The 23,781-nt window shown below is 35.9% G+C and overlaps 1 protein-coding gene across 2 annotated transcripts in view; it reads left to right on the top strand.

The window, feature by feature from the left end:
- LOC150087037 (aurora kinase C-like) overlaps window positions 1–23,781 on the top strand; it is a 237,956-nt gene that overhangs the window by 137,376 nt on the left and 76,799 nt on the right. For both annotated transcript variants that reach the window (XM_090371770.1, XM_090371769.1), the window contains exon 5: window positions 6,452–6,531. In XM_090371770.1, coding sequence (XP_090227896.1) covers window positions 6,452–6,531 — 80 coding nt within the window. The remainder of the gene's footprint in view (window positions 1–6,451; window positions 6,532–23,781) is intronic.

The following is a 23,781-nucleotide window of genomic DNA, read 5'->3' as shown; positions in this document are numbered from 1 at the left end:
CCTCTCTCTTTTTGTAATTTTGAAATATTTGTAATTTTTCCTGTGCATGAGATAAAAAAAAAAATTGAATAAATAATTTTTTTGTAAATAAATAATTTACATGTTCGTCGAACATTTCTTTTTTGCTTCAATCAAATTTACGAGTGCTGCATATGCATTTAGGGAAATTCCGACTTATGCAGAGTTCTGCGGAACACAACCCTTATGTAAGTCGGAGAGTGACTGTACATGTCAGTCAAACAGGCCAGTTTTTTGTTTCACTGAAAGAGTACTGATCAGTCCATTACTCCAGAAATACTCTCCATTCATCAGCAACTTTTCTTCTCTTACCAGAAACTGAAGCCATTGTGTCAGTTTTATCTATAACGAAACAGGCCTACGCGCTCTGGATTCATTGAGGAATTTATTGTAGCTTAAACACAGAGCGTACAGATAAAGCAGAAATATATGAGCTTTCGGCTATATGGTAGCCTTCGTCAGAATTAAAATACATGAATGGCAGTTGGAATGAAGATGTGCACTGCCAGGTGCGTGAGACGCGAGGTTTAATTGTTTGTTGACGTCTGTGGCTGTGACGCATGATGACGTGGCCAGCGCTTGTCCAATGACAGAACTACTGACTCTGTGATCGGGTTGACTTGGTAACCACTGTTCCTGTTTAAGGATTTATCCGAAGATTTTATACTTAATGATTCCAACCAGGTACGCTTTAGGTAATGGTGGGATCTGTCTACCACCACGACATCGCGGTGTGGGTCGATGTCGTGGTGGGTTGTCCAGACATGTTCGGCGATAGCTGAGTGTTCTATATCCGCTAAACGGATCGCTCTTTTGTGCTCCGAGAGACGTTTCTCGAGTCGACGTCCAGTCTCTCCGAAGTAGCAGCTAGTGCAGCTAGAGCGATCCGTTTAGCGGATATAGAACACTCAGCTATCGCCGAACATGTCTGGACAACCCACCACGACATCGACCCACACCGCGATGTCGTGGTGGTAGACAGATCCCACCATTACCTAAAGCGTACCTGGTTGGAATCATTAAATATAAAATCTTCGGATAAATCCTTAAACAGGAACAGTGGTTACCAAGTCAACCCGATCACAGAGTCAGTAGTTCTGTCATTGGACAAGCGCTGGCCACGTCATCATGCGTCACAGCCACAGACGTCAACAAACAATTAAACCTCGCGTCTCACGCACCTGGCAGTGCACATCTTCATTCCAACTGCCATTCATGTATTTTAATTCTGACGAAGGCTACCATATAGCCGAAAGCTCATATATTTCTGCTTTATCTGTACGCTCTGTGTTTAAGCTACAATAAATTCCTCAATGAATCCAGAGCGCGTAGGCCTGTTTCGTTATGTTCGTACTATTCTTGGCCAACCAGCATACGACATGGTCGTGAGACTACAGAAAGATTTTATCTTCATAGCCCGTAGTAGACAACACCTGAGGTTTGCGCATAGGTGCAAAGCTAACGAGATTATACCGAAAGGGTTTCGCTACAAACAACCGTTTTCTAATGAGCGCATGAGACGTGCCTGTCGGAACTTCGGCCTCAAAACCCTACGTATATGGATCGGCTGCCTCCATCATGACATACAACGTGCTTCAGCAAGCAAGGCAACCCTACTAGCCGACCTTAAGACTCTGATTCCCGATCCCGTTTACACCGATGTGGTCAACACTTTATGTCACCAGGCCATCAGAGAATCAGATCTTTATTGTACCCGACAGAAACGTAAGTTTTGTAATTTGATTAATGAATCCCGTCAATTGCGCAGCCAATGTAATACCCCTCTCACTAATTCCACGGACTTCGTATTGAACCTAAGCAGCAAACAGTTATCTGCGGACCAAGTAAACTTATTGACTCTTGGCATGACGTTTGCCGTTCTTCCTAAGCACCCGCCGATCACCGACATCGCCTTAGGTGTGGAAGCCAGCTTATCACGCCTCCCAGAAGATGTAGCCAACACAATCCGCTTGAAGACTGCAGCAGTTCTACACCGTGCTCGCCCCGTCTCTTCTAACCTCAACCGTACACAGTTCTCTGCCCTCAAGGCATTGAAACAGGATTCGTCCATCGTCATTCTACCGGCAGACAAAGGCCGCCGTACGGTTGTAATGGATCACACTGATTACATGGCGAAAGCGCTACTACTTTTACGGGATACTACTGTATACAAACCCCTGACCATCAACCCCAACAGAGTTTTAGAACGATGGGAATCAGAGGTGAATATCCTCGTCAACAGTTGGCTGAAACAAGGGAAGATCACACAGTCAACCCGTAATCACCTCCGTGCTTCCGGATGTCAGATCCCACGGTTTTACGGCCTACCGAAAGTGCACAAAGAAGACACACCACTGAGACCAATTGTATCCTGCTGTGGATCACCGACTTACGAGCTGTCTAAATTTGTCTCGAGACTTCTTTCTCCTCTGGTTGGCAAGACCACCCACACCGTTTCCAACAGTGTTGAATTCATAAAGAGGATTCGCACTGTATCCATCTCGCAGAATCAAGTTATGGCATCGTTCGACGTCATATCGCTCTTTACCTCCATCCCTGTGGAACTTGCCATTTCTTGTGCAAAACAACTCTTGGACAATGATAGAACCCTCAACGAAAGAACTGGTCTCACACCCGATGACATTTCCACCGCCCTCAGACTGTGCTTAACAGGGGGTGCGATCATATTTAATGACTCAGTCTACCAGCAGATACATGGCACGGCCATGGGTTCCCCGGTCAGCTCAGTCACAGCAAACATCGTGATGGAGGAGTTAGAGGGACGTGCGTTTGCACACGCACCTGATCACATCGCCTTTTGGTGTCGCTATGTTGACGATGTGTTCGTGGTCATCCCTAGAGACTCAGGTCAGCGACTTCTATCATACCTAGGCGCCTCGGTAGCCAGGTGGGAAGGAGCAGCAGTGCACAGCACACGCTTCTTGATTAGACCGGGGTTCAAGCCCGTCACCACCAAATACGGAGGATGCGGAAAGGTCAGGGAATGACCACCGCATATCCCGGAGCAACATGGCCTTAGTTGCTAATGCTCCAAAAAAAAAAAAAAAAAAAAAAACCAAACCAAACTATCATACCTCAACTCACTATCGCCCTTCATAAAATTCACGATTGAGCTGGAGCCGAACAACTCTTTACCATACTTAGACACACTTGTCCGACGTGAAGGCACATACCTGAGGACTACAGTTTATCGTAAGCCCATGTGTGCTGGCCAGTTTACCAACTTCCGGTCAGCACACGCGCGAGGCCACCTCCTCTCCACGGCCCGAACCTTGCTTACTCGCGCCTGGACACACTCCAGCTCCACTGATGAAAGACGCAAAGAGGTCACTAGGGTCAAAATAGACCTTACGAGGTGTGGCTACCCCATTGACGTCCTCGACAGGTGTGATCTACAGACACGTGACATCGTGACGACCAGCTACAACACCAACAGTGACGAGCCATCCACAAGGGCATTCATCCCATACTACCCCAACCTGTCACAACAGATCGGCAGAATCCTGAGAACGCACGGAATAAAGTGCATCCAGCTCCCAGGCAGGAAACTGCGTTCTTTCATTTCCAACGTGAAAACACCTGTCCCCACCCTTCTGCAGAGCGGTTTAGTCTACCGCATCTCTTGCCGTGACTGCACTAGCTGCTACTTCGGAGAGACTGGATGTCGACTCGAGAAACGTCTCTCGGAGCACAAAAGAGCGATCCGTTTAGCGGATATAGAACACTCAGCTATCGCCGAACATGTCTGGACAACCCACCACGACATCGACCCACACCGCGATGTCGTGGTGGTAGACAGATCCCACCATTACCTAAAGCGTACCTGGTTGGAATCATTAAATATAAAATCTTCGGATAAATCCTTAAACAGGAACAGTGGTTACCAAGTCAACCCGATCACAGAGTCAGTAGTTCTGTCATTGGACAAGCGCTGGCCACGTCATCATGCGTCACAGCCACAGACGTCAACAAACAATTAAACCTCGCGTCTCACGCACCTGGCAGTGCACATCTTCATTCCAACTGCCATTCATGTATTTTAATTCTGACGAAGGCTACCATATAGCCGAAAGCTCATATATTTCTGCTTTATCTGTACGCTCTGTGTTTAAGCTACAATAAATTCCTCAGTTTTATCTATTTTAATGTAAATAACTCACACACACTGCAAATTCACATATTTGCACAAAAGTAAAACTGAACAGCAAGTTGAGAAGTCGCACTTTTGAATAGATCCTGTTATAAAAATGAAATAATGCTAACAATTGTACTTGGAATGTCTAGTGACCAGCAGTGCAGCAGCATGTGGCAATGGTTTGGTAGAGGACCATTTCAGATATTCAAAAGAAAGCAAAGGCAGCAGGAACACAGATGCATTTATGCTTTAACTAATAATCCTGAAGATCTTTTGCACTTCTACAAGATTTTGTATCACACTTTGTCATAATTCAGCAATACAGAAAGTACAATGCCATGTTCTATGTTTATGTCTTTCATTCTTGAGTGACTACAAATGACTACTGTCTCTATGATTTGGTTTTTTTTTTTTTTTTTTTTTTTAGGAGCATTAGCAACTAAGGCCATATTGCTCCGGGGATATGTGGTGGTTATTTCCTGACCTTTCCGCATCCTCCGTATTTGGTGGGTACGGGCTCGAACCCCGAGCTAATCAAGAAGCGTGTGCTACGCATTGCTGCTGCTGCTCCTGCCCACCTGGCTACGGAGGCGCACTGTCTCTATGATGGCCCACTGCTGCACCATCTGCCTCTTTTGCTTTTCTTTCAAACATTTGAAATGGTTATTAAGTCAGTTGAGAGTGACCAATCACTCATGATCCCTGCAAAGATATGATAGAAAAAGGTGTTTTGACAACAACTACTTCAGCATGTCTGTCGGGTAAATCTGGTCAGGGGGAGGGGAGTTGTCATAAATTAATAAGTACACTATACAACCAATTTGACACATCGGCTGGTGGCTGATTGGGAGAGGGCATAACAGATTTGCGTAAAATACATATATATATATATACAGTTTAAAAATGCCATAAAAGTAAAACTGTGATGATTACCTCAGTTTTTTTTTTATTATTATTATTATTATTATTATTATTATTACCATCTGAGACAGGCTTAATGGTAAAAATTACAGTACTTATTATAATGTTGAGAACTGCATTAGAAAACATTCCAGAACAGATCCTCTCCTATCTATTTTATAATGCTCTTGATATATGAATTCAAGTCTTTAAAATCTAATAATTATAATAATAATAATAATAAATGTTCTGTATATATCCCAGGTGACCAAATAATTGAGAGGAATTTGCAACCAGGATTTGGAATGGACTGGAGCATATAGTAGCCATTCTGGTTCATCACATGCATCACTAATGTCATGAGCATTCTGTTTTGTAAATTTTTTACTAATACTCCTGTTTATAGTTTAATAACTGATGTCATTATTATGAGGATACTTTATTTTTACAGTGCTCTTGCATTGTTGATCTGGAAAAACACATTAATAAGAGTAGGAATTCTTGGTCCTATTATTGCCTTCCAAAATAAAGCATGAAAGTTAGTTTTTTAATCATGTCTGCTCTTATCATTTTGGATAATTTATATTTGTAGGGCTTTGGTAGCTGAATGGAATTGTTCTGTACTGTACTGCACAGTTATATTTCTGCTAGTGTAAAGAGTACTCTGTTAGAGATATAAGTAGTTATGACCCTGGAGAATAATAATATCCCCAATCTCCTATAGCTGAATTTACAGCCCTAAAAATAGAAAGCTGGTTCTAAAATTTTATAGTAGAATGCAAGGTTGTAAAGTTGTCACTTAAATTAAGTGAACCACATTTCTGATTTTTTTTTTGTGAACTGACTCCATCACACCTCTGATTTGATGTAATGTTCATTTACTCAGATGAATATTTCTTTTGTAAATGCAGAAAACACCACACAACTTTTGGAACATAGTTTTATATCATTCATATGAACTGTGTGTTATGCCACTGGTTTTAAATTCTGGGATTCATATCATGCCTATGTGACCACAGGCCATACAAAGTGAAGCAGTGGGCCTCATTTTGGACACACTTGGTGAAAAGCAGATTACCTTTTATGCAGGTTGAAGTGCTTATTATTTCACCAATTTCCATTTCTTGATATACCTGTGCATCATGCCACTAAAAAGATATTTAAGATTCATGTTATTATTTTTTGTAATTCATTGTTCATTGCAAATTAGTAACTGTCTCTGTGTAGATAATTGTATAGAATCATATAAATGTAATCTTTTTTGTAATTGGCCATCAAAGGATTAAAAAATCTAGTTTTTTTTTTTTAATTCTGTATTATTAAGTTTGCTGTAAATATTGTTTATTGCTATGTATTTTATGATATTTATTTTTATAGGTCCTGTTTAAGTCCCAGCTACAGAAAAATGGAGTAGAACACCAGCTTCGAAGAGAGATTGAAATACAGGCCAATTTAAAGTATGTTATAATTATTCAAAAAAAAATAATAAATAAATAAATTAAAAAAAAAAAATGTTAGGCTTTACTACTACTGAGACAAACTTGGTTATGTCTCCATGACTATTGTAGAAATAAAAACAAAAATTATACCATGGAACTAAATGCAATAAATTAATGCAAATTTAGAGTTATACCTGTCAAGGTACAATTTTTGCCTGACCTCCAAGATATGCATTGATTAAGTTAAAATGAAATCATGAAAATAAAAAAGGAGAAAAGTGATGCTCACCCTTAGCAAGGCTAAAGCATGATACACCCTCACACCCACCAAATGACATGTGCCTCTTCCACAATAAATGAACTAAAATTATGATAGGAAACCCACAAGCATCATTTCTTAATGCTTGTGAATTCCAAAAGGATAATACCAAAGACCTTTGATGCTGTTTGTGAATAACTGCACCCTTCGGATCCAAGTGAATGGCCTACGTGCAATAAATGTTGAACACATGCCACCTAACATATCAGTTGTTTGGCCACTTGATCCAGTGCTTTAAGAAAAACTATTGAAGAATGCTATTAAACAAAATTTGGCTAAGATAAAGAAAGCCTGCACAAGAACCATGACAAATTATGAGAAACTTACCAGAGAAACTGGTTTGCCACTACCACAGCTTTGTGCTGCATTCTCGGTAAACAGGTGATGCGTGCTATTTGTCTGGAGCAGAAGTCGAGAATAATATATTGATTGACATGTAGGCGATGTACTCATTGGTACATGAACACAACAGTTGATAACATCATAGTCTTAAGTGGCCGATTGACTTTATTATACATGTATATATATAAAACAGAGTGCACACTCCAGTCTATTTGGTTAAACTGTGTTTTTTTTTTTTTTTAATAGACTAATATTCAGCTAGTGAAAACAAGGTTAGGTTAGTTTATGCCACTGATTCGTAATTCAGGACAGATTCAAGCAAAAAATGGTGTCTGTAATCTTTAGTGGGCGGTATCATATATGGTCACAGTTTTTTCACTTGAATCCTTCCCAAATTAGTGGTGTAAACTAACCTAACCTTTTTTCATTAGCCGAATATTAGTCTGTTTAAAAAAAAAAACACAGTTCACTGGCGCCACAGTTAACCAAATCGACTGGAGTGCACACCCTATTCTAAAGATTACCCTTTCTTCTCCTATTATTTCCTAACCTAACCTTTAAGGTTAGGTTAGGAAATAATAGTAAAAGAAAGAATGATTCTTTATATATGTCTATATATAACATATCGTCTGTTGTGTTCACACACCAATGAATACGTTGTCTGTCATGCCTATGTGTCAGTCAATATATCATTCTCGACTTCTGCTCCAAACTGATAGCATGCATCGCCTGTTTACAGAGCATGCAGTGTGGAGCAGAAGTCGATGCTGCATTAGCGGCAAACCAGTTTGTCCGGTAAGTTTCCCATAGCTTACCTTGGTTTTCATGTGGTTTCATGTATATTAGCCCAAAAGTTTTCTGTAGGCAATGTATTTATTTGCTTCAGCTTGGAACGTGTAATCTTCTTCTTCCCCCCCCCCCCATCTCCTGAAGTGCAGCCTAATTGTGAAAGTGAATTAATTGTTATCATGCACCTTCCCAATTCTCTTTTAAAACGCGTCTGCCACTGAAACAGTGCATTTCAACAGATTATTTTAAAGTCTGAAACCAATTCCCGTGCCTCTGGTTAGGGCTTGATATATACATATATAAAGTGATAAGGGGAGAGAGATAAAAGGAGTAAAAGAACAGTAAAATAAAGTTAAAGTGAGAGAATGAAGATAATAGATAACTAATATAATATGCATAATAAAAAAACATAATTATATAAAAACTGATCAAATGGACGTTGCCACACACTTACAAAACTGGCCTCTCATCAGGTGCAAATGGCCAGAATTGCAAGCAAAATAGCAAACATCGTGTCTTCATTTCTGATGTAAACCACAAACCAATGGGTAAAAAGCATAAACATAAATGGAAATGAAAATAAAATTTAGTTACCAAATTAATGAAAGATGTAAAATTGCTAGAATAATTAAAAGGGGGATTTTTTAGAAAATGGCTTGTGAAATTTACAGTTGACACAATGAAGATGCAAATTAAAACTGTAAATAATAATAACTGCAATTTCTAGAGACATAACATTTCAATTTAACACTAGTTAAAGTAAAGAGATTTGAAAACATAAAGTGAGTGGTCTACTAAAGTATAAAGGGATATGAAAGCAAGGACTTGAATATATATAGAGATATTAGAGTAATGTAGATTAATAATAATTGAAAAAGAATTTTGACCAATGAGATTATACATAGGCAAAGTTGTAAACAACAGTTTGCAGTAAAAATAAAATAAAATGAAATATAAAACTAAATAATAGTGGTACCTGGAAATAAATTTTCACCAGAATCTAGAAATTTCAAAAGAGTAAATAACATTTTTTTAGACACAAAAATGCAATTTAATCTAATGACAAATGAAGCAGTGAGATATGAAAGTATAATCCTAAAAAAGACAGCAGTATTAAATATTATATTGGGAGTCAAAAAGTAGAAATGGAAATAATAGCAGAAATTTTATCAGCACAAATTTACACTTTGTTGTCAAAGTTTTATTGCCAATTAAATGATATGCAAAAATCAGAAGAATATTCTGATTTTACGTTTTGAACAAAATAAAAATAAATTTATCCACAGATTAGCAAAATAAAAATAAATTTATTCTTACGTACATAGCTTAATTAATATTTGTAAAATAATAAGAGGAGTTTACCTCAATATAGTACGTAGAACACTTCCGTATGATACTCTCCAGAAATTAAAAAGAAAAAATTGAAAACTTACATTAGAGTAAAAAATAAATAATTAAAAACCAATTTAACACAATTAAAATCAATTTAACACAATTAAAAATCAGTTTAACGCAATTAAAAATGAAAAAGAATCTAACGAAAATATTCAAAACAAAAATAGTGATTATTTGTCTTTGAGCATATGCGTAAAGGTCCACGCATCAGTGATCAAATATGGCCGCCAAACATTAACAGAATTCTTGTGTAATTTAATTTCTACGGTTTCTGCAATTAATAGTCGCGTATAATTACTTTGAAAATTAAGTATTTTGGCCTCGTTAAATAAAAAAGTATGTTTTTTGTTAATGGAAAGAAAGGCTAATTCTGACACTGCTGAATGAGAAGCACGAACTGAGGCTTCATGTTGATTTACACGAATATTCAGAGAAAATTGCGTCGAACCGTGGTAAGACGAGTCGCAATCACCGCAAGAAATGTTGTATACCAGATCATTAATTTGTGTTGCGAACGCGGAAAGAACCAAGCGATTGTTCAGTATAGTGTGTAATTTTCGTATTGGCCTGGCCACAATTTTAAATTTGGTATCTTTAAAGAATCTATTAATCTGTTTGTGCACTGTTCAACATATGGGATAGAAATAAAGTATTTTTTGATATTACAGCAGACCCCCATTATAATGCGGTTCGCTTTACGCTGATTCGCTATAACGCTGTTCTTATTTTATAACCCGTAATAAAATAAGATATAACACTGTTACAGATCATTATAACGCTGTCACAGATCACTATAACGCTCTTTTACAGATTGCATTTTTGGCATATTTAATGAAATCTTTTCATTTGATGGAGTCGATAGCTTGAAAATGAATAGCAAAACAGTATTAAAACGTTTCCCACGCCGACTTGAGAAATTTTCCCACGCTCAGTGAAATTTTCTTGCACGCTAATTTAATTGCAGTACAGTGACTTGTTACGTAGTTCCGAGATCAACATTTTAAAAAATGATCAAGTATATTTCTTGTAATATTTGCGTTATGTGCATTTATCCAAAGTCTAGTAATCACTCAGTACAGTATTACACATCGTGCGTAATGGACAGTTTACTTGAACATTGTATCATAATTAATGCAACTAACGCAGTTACGTTTTCGAAGAGTTAATAATGGCCAATAAGAATGAAAAAGCAACGTCTGGGCGCAATACAAAGACTATAAATGTAAGAAAAATACTACTGAATTTGAAAATTAAATTAGACGTTTTGAAACGAATCGATTCCGGTCAAAGACAAGCAGATGTGTGCCATAATTTAGGACTTGCAAGTTTAACTGTAAGAACAATTATAAAAAAAAATAAAGAATTAATTTTAGTAGCGGGAAAGATAGCTGTCTCTCTCTCTCTCTCTCTCTCTCTGTATTTTCTGGGAGAGAGGGAGATCAGAGTCATCTCTGGGTAATGAGATTAAAGTAAACAACAGCATTGCATATAGGGGTTTAAGGCATAAGAATAAGCTGTGTAATCAAAAAAGCATCGATGGTAGAGTGAAAAGGTGTGAAGCTAAATGGAAGTTTTGCATCATGCTACATTGCTATATTTCTCAAATCTATATATTCAAGTCATTGCTTCCATATCCTTTTATACTTCTGTAGACTACTAACTTTTATTTATGTTTTCAAATCTCTTTATTTTAACAAGTATTAGACTAAAATGTTATGTCTCTAGAAATTTCAGTTATTATTATTTCCAGTTTTAATTTGCATCTTCATTGTGTCAACTGTAAATTTCACAAGTCATTTTCAAAAAAGTCCCCCTTTTAATTCTAGTAATTTTACATCTTCCATTAATTTGGTAACTAAAAATTTTATTCTCAATTTCATTTATGTTTATGCTTTTTACCCATTGGCTTGTGGTTTACATCAGAAATGCCAACTGGGCTAGCCGGGTGGGTAAAGTGCCTCCCTGGTAACCCAAAGGTCGCAGGTTCGAATCCTGCCTTAGACTTGGATCAGAGTAGTGCAAAAACCTTGGGAGGTGTATTATGGCTACAGAAGCCGATGCGCAAACAACTAACAAAAAAAAAAAAAAAAAAGAAAAACATCAGAAATGAAGACACAGTGTTGCTATTTTGCTTGCAATTCCAGCATTTTCCACCTGATGAGAAGCTCTAAGTTGTGTGGCAACATCCTCATTTTAAGAAGTATCTAGAGTTCCTAGAGCAAGTACAGAGAAGGGGCAACAAGATTGGTGAGGGGGAACAAAGGGGGTGCTCTTACCAAGAAACGCTTATGTCTGCAAATTGCACCATCTGGAGACTAGGCACCTGCGAGGTGATCTGATTGAGGTGTATAAGGCTTTGAATTGTTTGAGCAGGCTCAGTGCCGATGTGATTCTTCCTCTTGCTCAGATTATGAACCTGAGGTGGCAACAACTCAAATTGAGAAATAGAGTTGTCGAATAGATGTGTGGAAGCTGTCTCTAGCCAGTGGGTAGTTGATTGCTGGAAAAAACTTCCATCTGTCGTGGAAGTTTATAGCTTAAATAAATTCAAGGAAGTACTGGATAAACTTTTGGAGTGAATGGATCATATCCTGCATCATATGCCTCTACTAATGCTAATATAAAGAAAACAGTATTGAGGGTGAAATTACTATCTGCACCTCTGTGTTTTCATATATGCATGATCAAACTAAAGAAGGTTTAGATGAACCAGAATTGCTTTTGTTTAAACAAGAACTAGAGTTTGCCATCAATAAAAAAGATTGCAGTCCCTACAAAAAAAAAAAAAAAAAAAAAAAAAAAAAAACCTGCTGTTTGAAAAGATCTCAAAATTAACAAACAAGAGATTATTTGAAGAGGAAGAAATTAGAGAGAAATATTTAGAATTGGTATATAAATATGTCCTCGCCATTCCTCCAAGAAATGCTAATTTGGAACGAGCTTTCTCTGCCACAGGTAATATTTGCACAAAAATTTGGCTTGCAGCTCAACGATGAGACTATCAATGCATTTTGTCTGCTAAAATCTCATTTTTAAACAAAGGTATGAAATAAAATAACATTTGTATTTTTTTTTCTAGCGTTTGGTTTTTAAAATAATTATTTACACAATATAATAGCATAGCTTAATTTAATTTATTATGATACTCACCTTTTTATAATCTGCATTGATGTTGGAATAAATTGGATGATAATTTTAAATTTAAGTTAGCATGAATGAGTTAGGATTTAAAAACAGAATTAAAATGTGCGCAAGGAAGTAGACGTGCACGTCTTCGTCCTTGGTTGTCAATGTTGAAATTTGAAACGATTTAAGTTATACAGTTGGAAACAGAAGGCCAATAGCCATAACAAGTGGCTTTCGTTTTACACATCTTCAGTTGGCAATGGTAGAATGAGAGTAAACACGTGTATTTAAGAAGACTAAGTTCCCGTGATGCTCCTGGATACACGTGGGAAACTCAGGTTCATGAGATTCCAGACCGGTGCTATGTTATAGGGTAGTTTGGAATTTAATACTTGAAGAGTGGAATGGCGGCGAAACCATTCTATAACTAGGGCTTCATATTGGAAAATTTTAAAGCTGGTTTTAATTTGATAATAGGAATGACTGAATCTACTAAGGGGGTGTGGTTGTGGGATTGAACATGTGTTGCTAATTTGGTATTGGACCGTCCCGTCCTAAAGCTATTGTAGTGGTAATACGCACGTGTGTTTGATGTTTTGGTAGAACCGTATTTTGTGGTGGTGCTACCAATGTAGCAAGCGTTACAGTTATCTTGACATTTTATTAAGTAGATGATATTATTCATGTCACTAATGTGGTAATTTTGTGTATCTTTATATGAGTTGAATAATGAACCTAGTTTATTGTAAGATGAGAATGTAAGGGTGATATCAGTACTTTTGAATAAATGGCAGAATTGGTTGGCAAAATTAAGAAGCTATTATATTGTGTCAGTTATAAATGGTACTTTAAGAGATCTACAATTTTCGAATTGTAATAATTATTTAATAATTATGTATGATTATATCAGTAAACGTTAATTTCTATCAGAATGAAAATTTACATTTTATAATGTTATATCATGTTTATATATATTTTTACACAAAGTAAATATTTTGTTTCACATACCTTTTCTATTTTCAATTTAATTTTTATTATGTAAAATACTGGTGTGATGCAAAAAAAATACCAGAATACCCTCCTTTCCCCAGTTTCTGGCCCTCAAACAAAAATATGAAAAACAGTTATTGAAAATGCTTTAAAAGGCTTTGAGGACTACAATTGGCCTTTCTTGCAGCAGGATTAAAACTGCACTCTCCATATCACAGGGAAATGCTGTCGGGCCTGACAACATCCATTATGAGATGAGTAAACGTCGTTCACTAGAATCTGTAATTGCCTACTCTGTCTCTACAATGGAATCATTCGTCTTGAAGAGTCATTTCCAGACTCTTCTCATAATGCAATTGTTTTGCATTCCTTGAGCCAGGAAAGGATCCAAAAATCCTGAACAATTATTTTCCCATCACTCTGACCATCTGCTTCTGCAGGATCTTGGAAAGAATGGTCAATGCTCACCTTATATGGTATTTAGAAACTAATGACTTCCTTTTGGACACAGTACAGTTTCTAGGTTAGCATTTGAACAGGTTAGCACTTGAACCATTTAATTCAGTTGGAAACAGCTATCTGAGATGCTTTCCTTAAACATGAGCACTTACTGTCAGTTTTATTTGATATGGAAAAAGTATATAGCACAGCTTGGAGATTTGGCATTTTAAAGGTCATTTATAGTGTTGGTCTTAAGTTTGAATCTGTCAAACATTCCAAGTTCATGTGTGTATCCACTCTTTCTCATTCATTTTGCTGTTTGTTATTTGGTTTTTAGGGGCATTAGCAACTAAGGCCATATTGCTCCGTGAATATTCATTGGTCATTCCCTGACCTTTCTGCATCCTCCGTATTTGGTGGTGATGGGCTCGAACCCCGGTCTAATCAAGAAGCGTGTGCTGCGCACTGCTGCTCCTTCCCACCTGGCTACAGAGGCGCCATTCATTTTGCAAAGAGGAAGGATTTCCCCAAGCATCAGTTTTAAGTGTTACGCTTTTTGCTATAAAAGTTGATTCTATTACTGAACAGCTTCCTCCAACCATAAACAATGCCCTCTTTGTTGATGACTCTAGCATTTTTTTGCAGTCATGCAATTTGAGACTTATTGAAAGATAATTGCAGCATACCATTGACCATCTTAACTGTTGGGTAGCAGCTAATGGGCTAAGGTCTTTATCCCAGAAGATCATTTGTGCCTATTTCTGTTGGAAACAGTTCTTTCATCCTGAACTGGAATTAAAGTTTGGAAAAAGCACCATTCCAGTATCACTTGAAGCTTGGAAAAGAGGAATCTGGGAGTTACAATACACACAGACATAAAGTTTTCTGAACAGTTTAAACAGGCAGCCTGGAAAGCTCGAGATGTCCTATCGATAATTTATTGAACATTATCTGTAGAGATAGGGAGTTCATGAATCCCACTGTATAAAGCAATTGTAAGATTGTATTTGGAATACTGTGTCCGAGTATGGAGAACTAGTCTGAAAAAATACATTGAACTTCTTGAAAGTGTCAGATGGGCGCATGGTGAGATCGGCAAATAGGTGACTGTACTAAGAAAGACTTTGATTGTGTGGACTACAGAGCTTGGCAACCAGCCACCTTAGAGGTGTATAAGACTCAGAGGTTTATAAAATGATTGAAGGTGGAATTTTCACTGTTATAAAGAAGTCCAGAACATATGGCTATAAATTCAACTGGGGTAGAGATTTAGGCTAGATTGTAGGAAGTTTCTTTTATCCAGCGAGTTGTTGACTACCGCAACAAGTTGCTCTGCAGATAGTCAAGGCTGACAGTTTGAAGAAATTAAAAGTTCAACTGAATAGTTACATATATGAGGAGGAAAGCGTGTGATTTGTGTTTTCTTATCTACTTTATTTTTTGGCCTGGCAGCAAAAAGCCTGTCGCTTCCTTGCACTATATAGCTATACTAATAACTGAAAAAAATTGACATATCTCCAACCCTTCCTTTAACTGTAGACAAAACACATGAAGGGACTAAACCTTCTATGTGCCATCTCCTCTCACAACTGCTGATCATTGCATTTTACTTCAAATCTATCATGCACTTGTCTGGTATAAACTAGATTATGGATCTATGGTTTATGCTTCAGCTAAGAAACAGTGTATTGCAATGGCTAAACCAGATCCATTATCAAACCATAAAAATTTATCCATGATTGGATGGCGTGAAATAAAAATTAAAAATAGTTATGTCACCACATCGCTTGAGCACAAACTAGTAATGCAAAGTGTTTCTGGGACTTGTACCTTTTGTACATTCGTATTTCTAAGAGGGGAAAATAGTTAAAAATTGACTGTATATTTGCTTTGATATATTCAGTAGTCATCTGCCTAGTAATTTTTGTAAACAGCAGGAGTCCTCAGTGAATAATTACTTTAAAACACCCAGTTTCTCCTCCCCTCACCTAGAGATGCAGTTGAAAAGAGTATTTCAATGGAACACTAATTTACCATTCATATTGTTACTAGAGCATTTAGAACTTCTCCCATTCAGAATATCCATGTAGAAGCAATTGAAATGGCTTTATCACTTAGGTGCAAGCAGTTATCTTTCCAGGTTACCTTTAAACTGAAATCCTTGCCAGACCATCCCTCATGGACATTGATTTTTGAGCCACAATACGAAAATCTATAACAGCCGTCAGATTGCCAACTATTCGGTATCTCACAGATCTTAACATCATGGTAGACAATGTTGCCCAGTCATCAAGGCAACCACTTCCACTTCAGCATGCTCATCTACCATCATGCAACCTCTTCATTAAAAATTGGAAGAGGTGTGCACTCCATCTTCTGTCTGTCTACAACTCTACCATCTGTCTGTCTCCATCTTCTGTTTATCAAGCCGAATACTTGGACTTCATCCCCATTTTCACAAATGGATTTGAGTTATTACAGTCTGTGGCATTTGCTGCCATCTTTCCAGATAATACACTATATCTGAGAATCCTGATGAATGTAGCATATATATATATATATATATATATAATTATGAATAAAAATTAAAATTAAGTAAAGAAAGAAAATGGATTTGAATTTGAATAGAGATAAAATGAAATATCAATAATATGAATTATGGATCAGGGACACTGCAAGAGCAAAGGTACCCTACAACCATAATGTATATATAGGAAATTATTTTAATGTTATGTGCAAATCTTTAATTTAACTTATGCTAATAATGAAAATACCGTGTACCCTGGGAGCGATGTATGTTGAATAAAGGGGGGAAGAACGGAAAAGAGTAACATTATAAACAAAGTGCGAATTTTGAAAAATGCAAAATTTGAAAAGAACGAAAATAGAAATAGCAGATTTTTGAAAAGAACGACCAAAGTAGAAATAGCATTGCAGTATCTTTCATAATCTTTCAAGAAGACACAGTATCTTTCATAATCTTTCAAGAAGACACAGTATCTTTCATAATCTTTCAAGAAGACACAGAAATTATGAAAGATACTGCAATGCTATTTCTACTTTGGTCGTTCTTTTCAAAAATCTGCTATTTCTATTTTCGTTCTTTTCAAATTTTGCATTTTTCAAAATTCGCACTTTGTTTATAACGTTACTCTTTTCCGTTCTTCCCCCCTTTATTCAACATACATCGCTCCCAGGGTACACGGTATTTTCATTATTAGCATAAGTTAAATTAAAGATTTGCACATAACATTAAAATAATTTCCTATATATATATATATATATGATAGAGTTGTATGCTATAGAATTGACTTTCGACCATATTAAAATCACAGTTACCAGAGGTGCATGATATACGGAATCTTTAAGTGCATTATAGGCTTTATCAGCTATTAGATACAATTCTCATCCAGTACTGACTCCAACTGGGTTAACGGATGTTACTTTCTCTTTCCAAATGTTCATTTAACATTGTTTTTGCAAAATCCCAAGGCACATTTGGGTATGTTTGAGCCATAATGTGCCTCAAACATTACCCCTAAACTCGATTGGGATCAGGGGTAATGAGCTAATAGACATTGCAGCCAAGTCAGCACAACAGTTGAATAGTCACAGCCTGCAAGTTCCATGTACAAGATTGTGGGTAGTTTATATGTAAACATTTATTGTTTACATATAATACATATAAACAATACATGTTTACATATTGTTTATATGTAAACATGTATTGTTGCCCAGTGGCAAAATTTATTTCACAGACAGACAATCAAACTATATCAAACAAAGCCTGTAATCAAACACTGACAGTCCATGCAGGAACTGTTGAGAGGAAGTTGTTCTTACTCGCCTCCACATAGGCCGTGGTATCTTACCCATTCATTTCTGCGGAGGATGGATGACCTCAGCAGGACTCATTTAAAATTTTATTGTAATAAGTATCTTAAAATGGTTTGTTGCAGTTATCAAAGCCATTCAGTGAGTTTTTTCTCATAGGGCTGCTTGCACCCAGCAAGCATTGTGACATTACAGTATTAAAGTTCAGCATACATGAAATCTATTTTTGTAGCATTTTCTTACAGTTTCAGAAAAGTCTACTTTTGGAGGGAAAAATAACTTAGGCTATAGTTATGATAGCAACTTTGAAAGTGAGTCAGTACTTAAAGGTTAATTAATAACTTGTTTAGAATAACTGTTAAATTTTGAGATGTGTGTCAGTCATTTACCTTGATAATGCAAGATTTTTGGATTTTTTGGCTGGTTGTTTGTTTGGGTTAAAAGTACAGGATGTTTATAAATTATTCACCTGATCAGGGGCACATTATACCCTCATGGGGCCCAAGGCAGAATGGAATTTGGGGACCCCATATAAAGAAAAACAAGTTATATGACAAGAAAAATATATCTAATCCAGAAGAATAATTCAGAAATTATACATACACTTAAACTAATAAGTATTTTTATACTACTTTATATGGACTTTTCATGCTTTTTGGGCTGAGAAGTTGTATATCAGTTCATTATAATCAATCCTGTTTGTAATATCATTCTCAATACAAATTATTACCAAATTACTTAAATTTTTCTCGTCCAAGTGAATTTCTAATATAATTCTTAACTCTTTTAAGCACAGAGAACGATCGTTCTGCTGATCCTTTCAAAACAGGAATTGACAAAAATATTTTTAAAATTATGTCCACATTAGGAAAAGTTGATATTAGTCCTCCTTGAATTGCTTCATACATTAAAGAAGGTGAAGATAAATTTTCATTTTTTTGCGAAATGTATAAATATGTTAATTCTTCTTTAAAAACATTAGCGTCAGTGTCATCTGAATAAGTATTTATTAGATTAATAATACAATTGTCATATTCTCTCAGTGATGTTTTCCTTAAATTTAAATTCGTAAATATACTAAAATAATTTAAAATATTTTGGTAGGCCTCAACACATCTGTTTATTTTTACTAGCAATTTATCGCAAATAACATTTAAACAATTTACAACAAATGCTTGTTTGCCTGTCAGCTGCACACTCCGGCCTCTTTTTTTCATCAAAGTGTAATTTTCTCTATCGACTTCTAACTTTATCGGATATATAATCTTTATTGCCAGTTAATGCATAAACTTCGGCTTCTATAACATCAAAAAATTCATTGTTACCTCGAATGTCTGATATATATAATGACAATGATTTTAAAATATTTACAGCATGTTGTAAATTCGAATCTTTATTTTGAAGATTTTCATTTGTGGAATTTAATCACTGTAGAATTAAATGCCATATGAACAGAAAAAGAGTTGTTTCAAAATCTTCAGAGAAATCATACAGCTTTTTTGCTTCTAATTTTGTCAAAGGTTTAATGTTTTTTTCTTTCTGAGTTTGTCTTTATTAAAAGATCCCATCTTTATATTGAAGAAAAAAATACATATAAATTTTTAATAAAATCAAAAAAAATGACTCTCTTCTGAACAAGATTCTGCAGCTGAATTTCCAACTAAATTTAAGGTATAAGCTGCACATAGAATAAAAAAATGCATTTTTGCTATGGCTCTTAATCTTTGCGTGTAATCCGTTGTATATACCGGACATATTTGCCACATTGTCATAAGATTGGCTACGACAGTTTTGAATATCTAGACCATACTCCGTTAAGGTTGATATTATAATATTTTATAAATAACTAGCATTGTGTTTTTCAACATGAATGAAAGACAAGAAACATTCCTGTATTTGGTTTTATTTATCTATGTATCTTATGATGAAAGATAACTAATTTGCATGACTTACATCGGGAGTTGAGTCAACAATAAGTGAAAAATATTTAGCTTGTTTGATATTGTTAATAATTGTAATTTCTTACGTTTGTGACCATTAAACCAATGAATTCATCGCATGTAGTATTTGAGAGATAATTTACATATCCTTTACCACATTTGCTATAAGTTTCTAAATGAATTTTTAAAAAGATATCAAATTCTGCTAAGTACTCTAAGCAGCTCATAAAATTTCCTATACATGAACTATCATGCCCTCGAAATCCCAATCCTAATGTTGCTACAAGTTTCACAGTAGCAACAACCCTTTTTAAAACCTCATACCAATAGTTTGTTTTTCATGTTTTTATCATCTCAGAATCAATTCTTCCTACGCTTTTCGAGCACTTTATGTACACACACACACACACACACACACACACACACACACACACACACACACACACACACACACACACACACACACACACACACACACACTCCTTATGTTATTTAGACTCATCATTATATTTAGACTAAATTTAAAATATCACCGATATTTTTCCAATCACTACATCCAGTAACTAATGCATTCGATTTGATTGAAAACAATTTGCAAATAAAACAGTATACTGATTCTGTTGTTTCTGAAAATATTAACCATTCTTTTTTTTCCTGAGTATGGTTAACTCTAGTTAAATAGAAATGTGATTCGTTTAGTTTTATTGTAACTATTTTTCCCCCTTCATTAAAATCTATTTTTTTTCAAGGAAGTCATTCGTGATGGGTTTTGGCTATAGAGCAATACTTTACTATATGTTTGATGTTTGATCGTAACTGGAGTATCATTAATAGTATCAGAGAGTGCTGTGGTTTTTCCATTATTGGTATTATCTTCCTGTGTGATGCCGAAGGAGTTATCATCAGTGATGTCGTCTGGGGATAATGAAGAGGTAGAAGTTTTCTTCTACCGTTTTCTTCTGTTATAATGATGCAGGTGCCGTTTTGAGACTCTTCTCTATTTTTTATAGAAATAAACTGTTGTAATCAGTTTTGCTGTTTTTTTTTTAATTCTGCTTCTCTAATTTTTAACTTTTTCCTTTTCTGCACACTGCATTTGTAAGTTGTTTTCATGGCCTTAAAAAAAATGATATTTTTGGATTTATATTATACAATTTAAAAATTTTTGTACTTTTAATCAGTTTTTTTATAATTAAGTAATTAAATTTTTTAATAAAGTAATAGACGGTGGAAACCCAATATAACGCAACGACTGCATTATAGAAGGAACTGAGGAATCGATTGATCCTACAGAATAAATACTATGCTATCACCAAAAATCGTCGACAAACATAACTGACCAATACATTAATATATCAAGTTGATATACAAGCAGGGTTGCCAGACATCCCGATTTGAGTGGGGAATTCCCGAACTGTATGAAATAAAAATAAAGAAATCCATCTATTTTTAAGTTTGTTTTTTAAGAAACAAATGGAAGCCATGAGTTTATTGCTATATATCGGGTATCTGCTGTATTTGTTAATATAAGACAAAATAAAAATGAATGCTCTGAAACAAAATAAAATACCTACTAAATTTAATCATCTTATTGAAAAAGTTCAGCTCTCAGTGTTCTTCTGTCACTGGTTGGTAAGATTGTTGATACCTTCTCCCTGCTACTTAGAGTGTTCACATGAAGAACACAGGTGACCGCTTACCTGGAACTAGCAGCGACATACAGCTAAAGCTTCTCACAGGCCACAGAGAAGTAAGATATGTTACTATTCTCAGGCTATGAACACATAGAAACAGGTGACCAGTGCAACTTCTCTATATTCGATTGGGTAGGTTTACGGGCACCACTGAATTGCGGTACATTAATCCCTTTAGCTCTCGGGTAAACTAAAATTGACCACTAAATTTCCAATCAATCCCACCTACAATTCAGCGGGTGTCCAGTAATTTTCATATGAAAACTTATCAAGAGATAAATAATTATGGAGGAAAGGAGGAGTGGTTGGTTTAATAATGCTCATTGCAGGACATTTCAATAAAATGTTCATTGCAATGCACACTGAAATAATTGAAAGTGGAAGGGAAAAATATTTTTGCAGGTGAATGATTTGAAATTTATTAAGATTATTACTATACTGTATTTAATACCACTCATATACCACATGAAATTAATAATATAGTGTATTAAACAATCGCCTAAACCACTATTCATTAACATGTCGTTTCAGGCATCTTGCCGATACCCATCATCAGACCATTCGACAAGATGCCTGAAATGTCACCTTTAGGCTTAATAAAGTATATGATTAATTTCACGTGGTATATGAGTGGTATTAAATATAGTAATAATCTTAATAAATTTAAATTCATTCACAAAAATATTTTTCTCTTCCACTTTCAATTATTATCATAGCCTGTGAGAAGCTTTAGCTGCATTTCACTGCTAGTTCCAGATAAGCAGTCACCTGCATTCTATGTGAGAGCACCCTTAAGCATAAGGCTATCAGCGGCGCTGGTTCCATACAAGGCAGTCTTTACTTTTTCAGTTAACTCAACTATTTAAGGAAGAACTAAATATAAAATTTCTTCAAGTTCATTGACCTTCAGGTAGAAAGCCAATTTCCGATAAAAATCACTTAAAAATATTAGTTAAAAACAGCAATAAGTTTTTCAAACAGTGATTTTGGGGGCCCTAGGCAGATGTCTTTTTTGCCTATTGGATAACGTGCCCCTGTACCTGATTATGAAGCTCGATTAAAATTTTATTGTAACAGGTACCTTACAATGGTTTGCTACAGTTGTCAAAACTCAGTGAGTTTTTTCTCATGTGGTTGGCAGCCTCGATCCCAGTATGTATTGTGGCAGTACAGCATTAAAATGGCGACAATGCAAGAGAAAGCAATGTGTATGTTTTGTAGGATGCCAAATTTCCAGTGACTGTAAAGATATTTTCAACAGGAATATCAGAAAGATCCACCTACAGAACAGTTGATGAGGTTGTGGTTGAAACAGCTTCAAGAAACTTGCAGAATGCTGTATCAGAAAGGAGTAGGTAGGCCTAGTGTATCTGCAGAGAGAGATTTTCAGGCATTGTTTACCCAGTCCTTCAAAATCTACCTGCCAGGCAAGCGTGCAGCTGCAAATATTGTGAGCAACACTGCACAGGGTGGTTTACAAGAGATTGAAACTTTTTGCTTATAATCTGCAAACTGTCTAGGAAATTAAGCCTCGTAAAAAAACTACAATGAGAGAAATTCACTGTTCATTCACATTCTCAACTGTATAGATGAAGATGAGCACTTTCTGAAATGATGATGTATAAATGAGCACTTTCTGAAAAATACCATTTTCATTGGTGAAATGACATTCCACCTGTCTGTAAAGTTAAAAGACAAAATTGTCACATACAGAGATCTGAAAATCCCCACTCAGTTTGTGAACACTAGCATGATAGTCCCAAAGTAAATGTGTTGCCCACCATCCTTCCGCCAGGCGATTGCACTATTTTTCTTCTACAAAAACAATGTGAACTTTGTAAATTTCCTCTATATGCTCGAATTGTATGCTGCACCCCAGCTGGAAGATATACAGCCATGTGTTTATATCAGCAAGATGGGGCACTACCCATCTTGCCGATAGTGATTTCCTTAATAAAAAATTTCCTAACCAATGGATCTGATGGGTCGATTCCATTCATGGCCTCCTTGTTTCCTGGATATCACACCTATGAATTTCTTTCTATGGAGCTATGTGAACAACATGGTGCATGCAAAAAAATTTAACACTGTCACAGAGTTAAAAAAAAAAAAAAAAAAAAAGAGAGAGAGAGAGAGAGAGAGAGAGAGAGAGATCAAATTGAACAGACAATGACTTCCATTTCTGAAGACATGGTTCAAAACACTAGGGATGAAATTTGCTGCCGTCTTGATATTCTAGGTACTACCAATAGTGCCCATGTGGAGATAAAGTGCAGCAAACTGTTTTACAATACCTATTACAATAACATTTTAATAGAGCATAATAATCAGGTGAATAATTTGACATCCTGTACTTCTAATACTTATTTATATTTGTATATCTTTTACATTTTTTCAT

This window comes from Mastigoproctus giganteus, chromosome 4, assembly GCF_048544385.1.
Source record: "Mastigoproctus giganteus isolate SK-2022 chromosome 4, ASM4854438v1, whole genome shotgun sequence".
In the NCBI taxonomy this organism is placed as follows: Eukaryota; Metazoa; Arthropoda; class Arachnida; order Uropygi; family Thelyphonidae; genus Mastigoproctus; species Mastigoproctus giganteus.
Note: the sequence above shows the minus strand (reverse complement) of the source record. Positions and strands in the feature narration are given on the sequence as shown.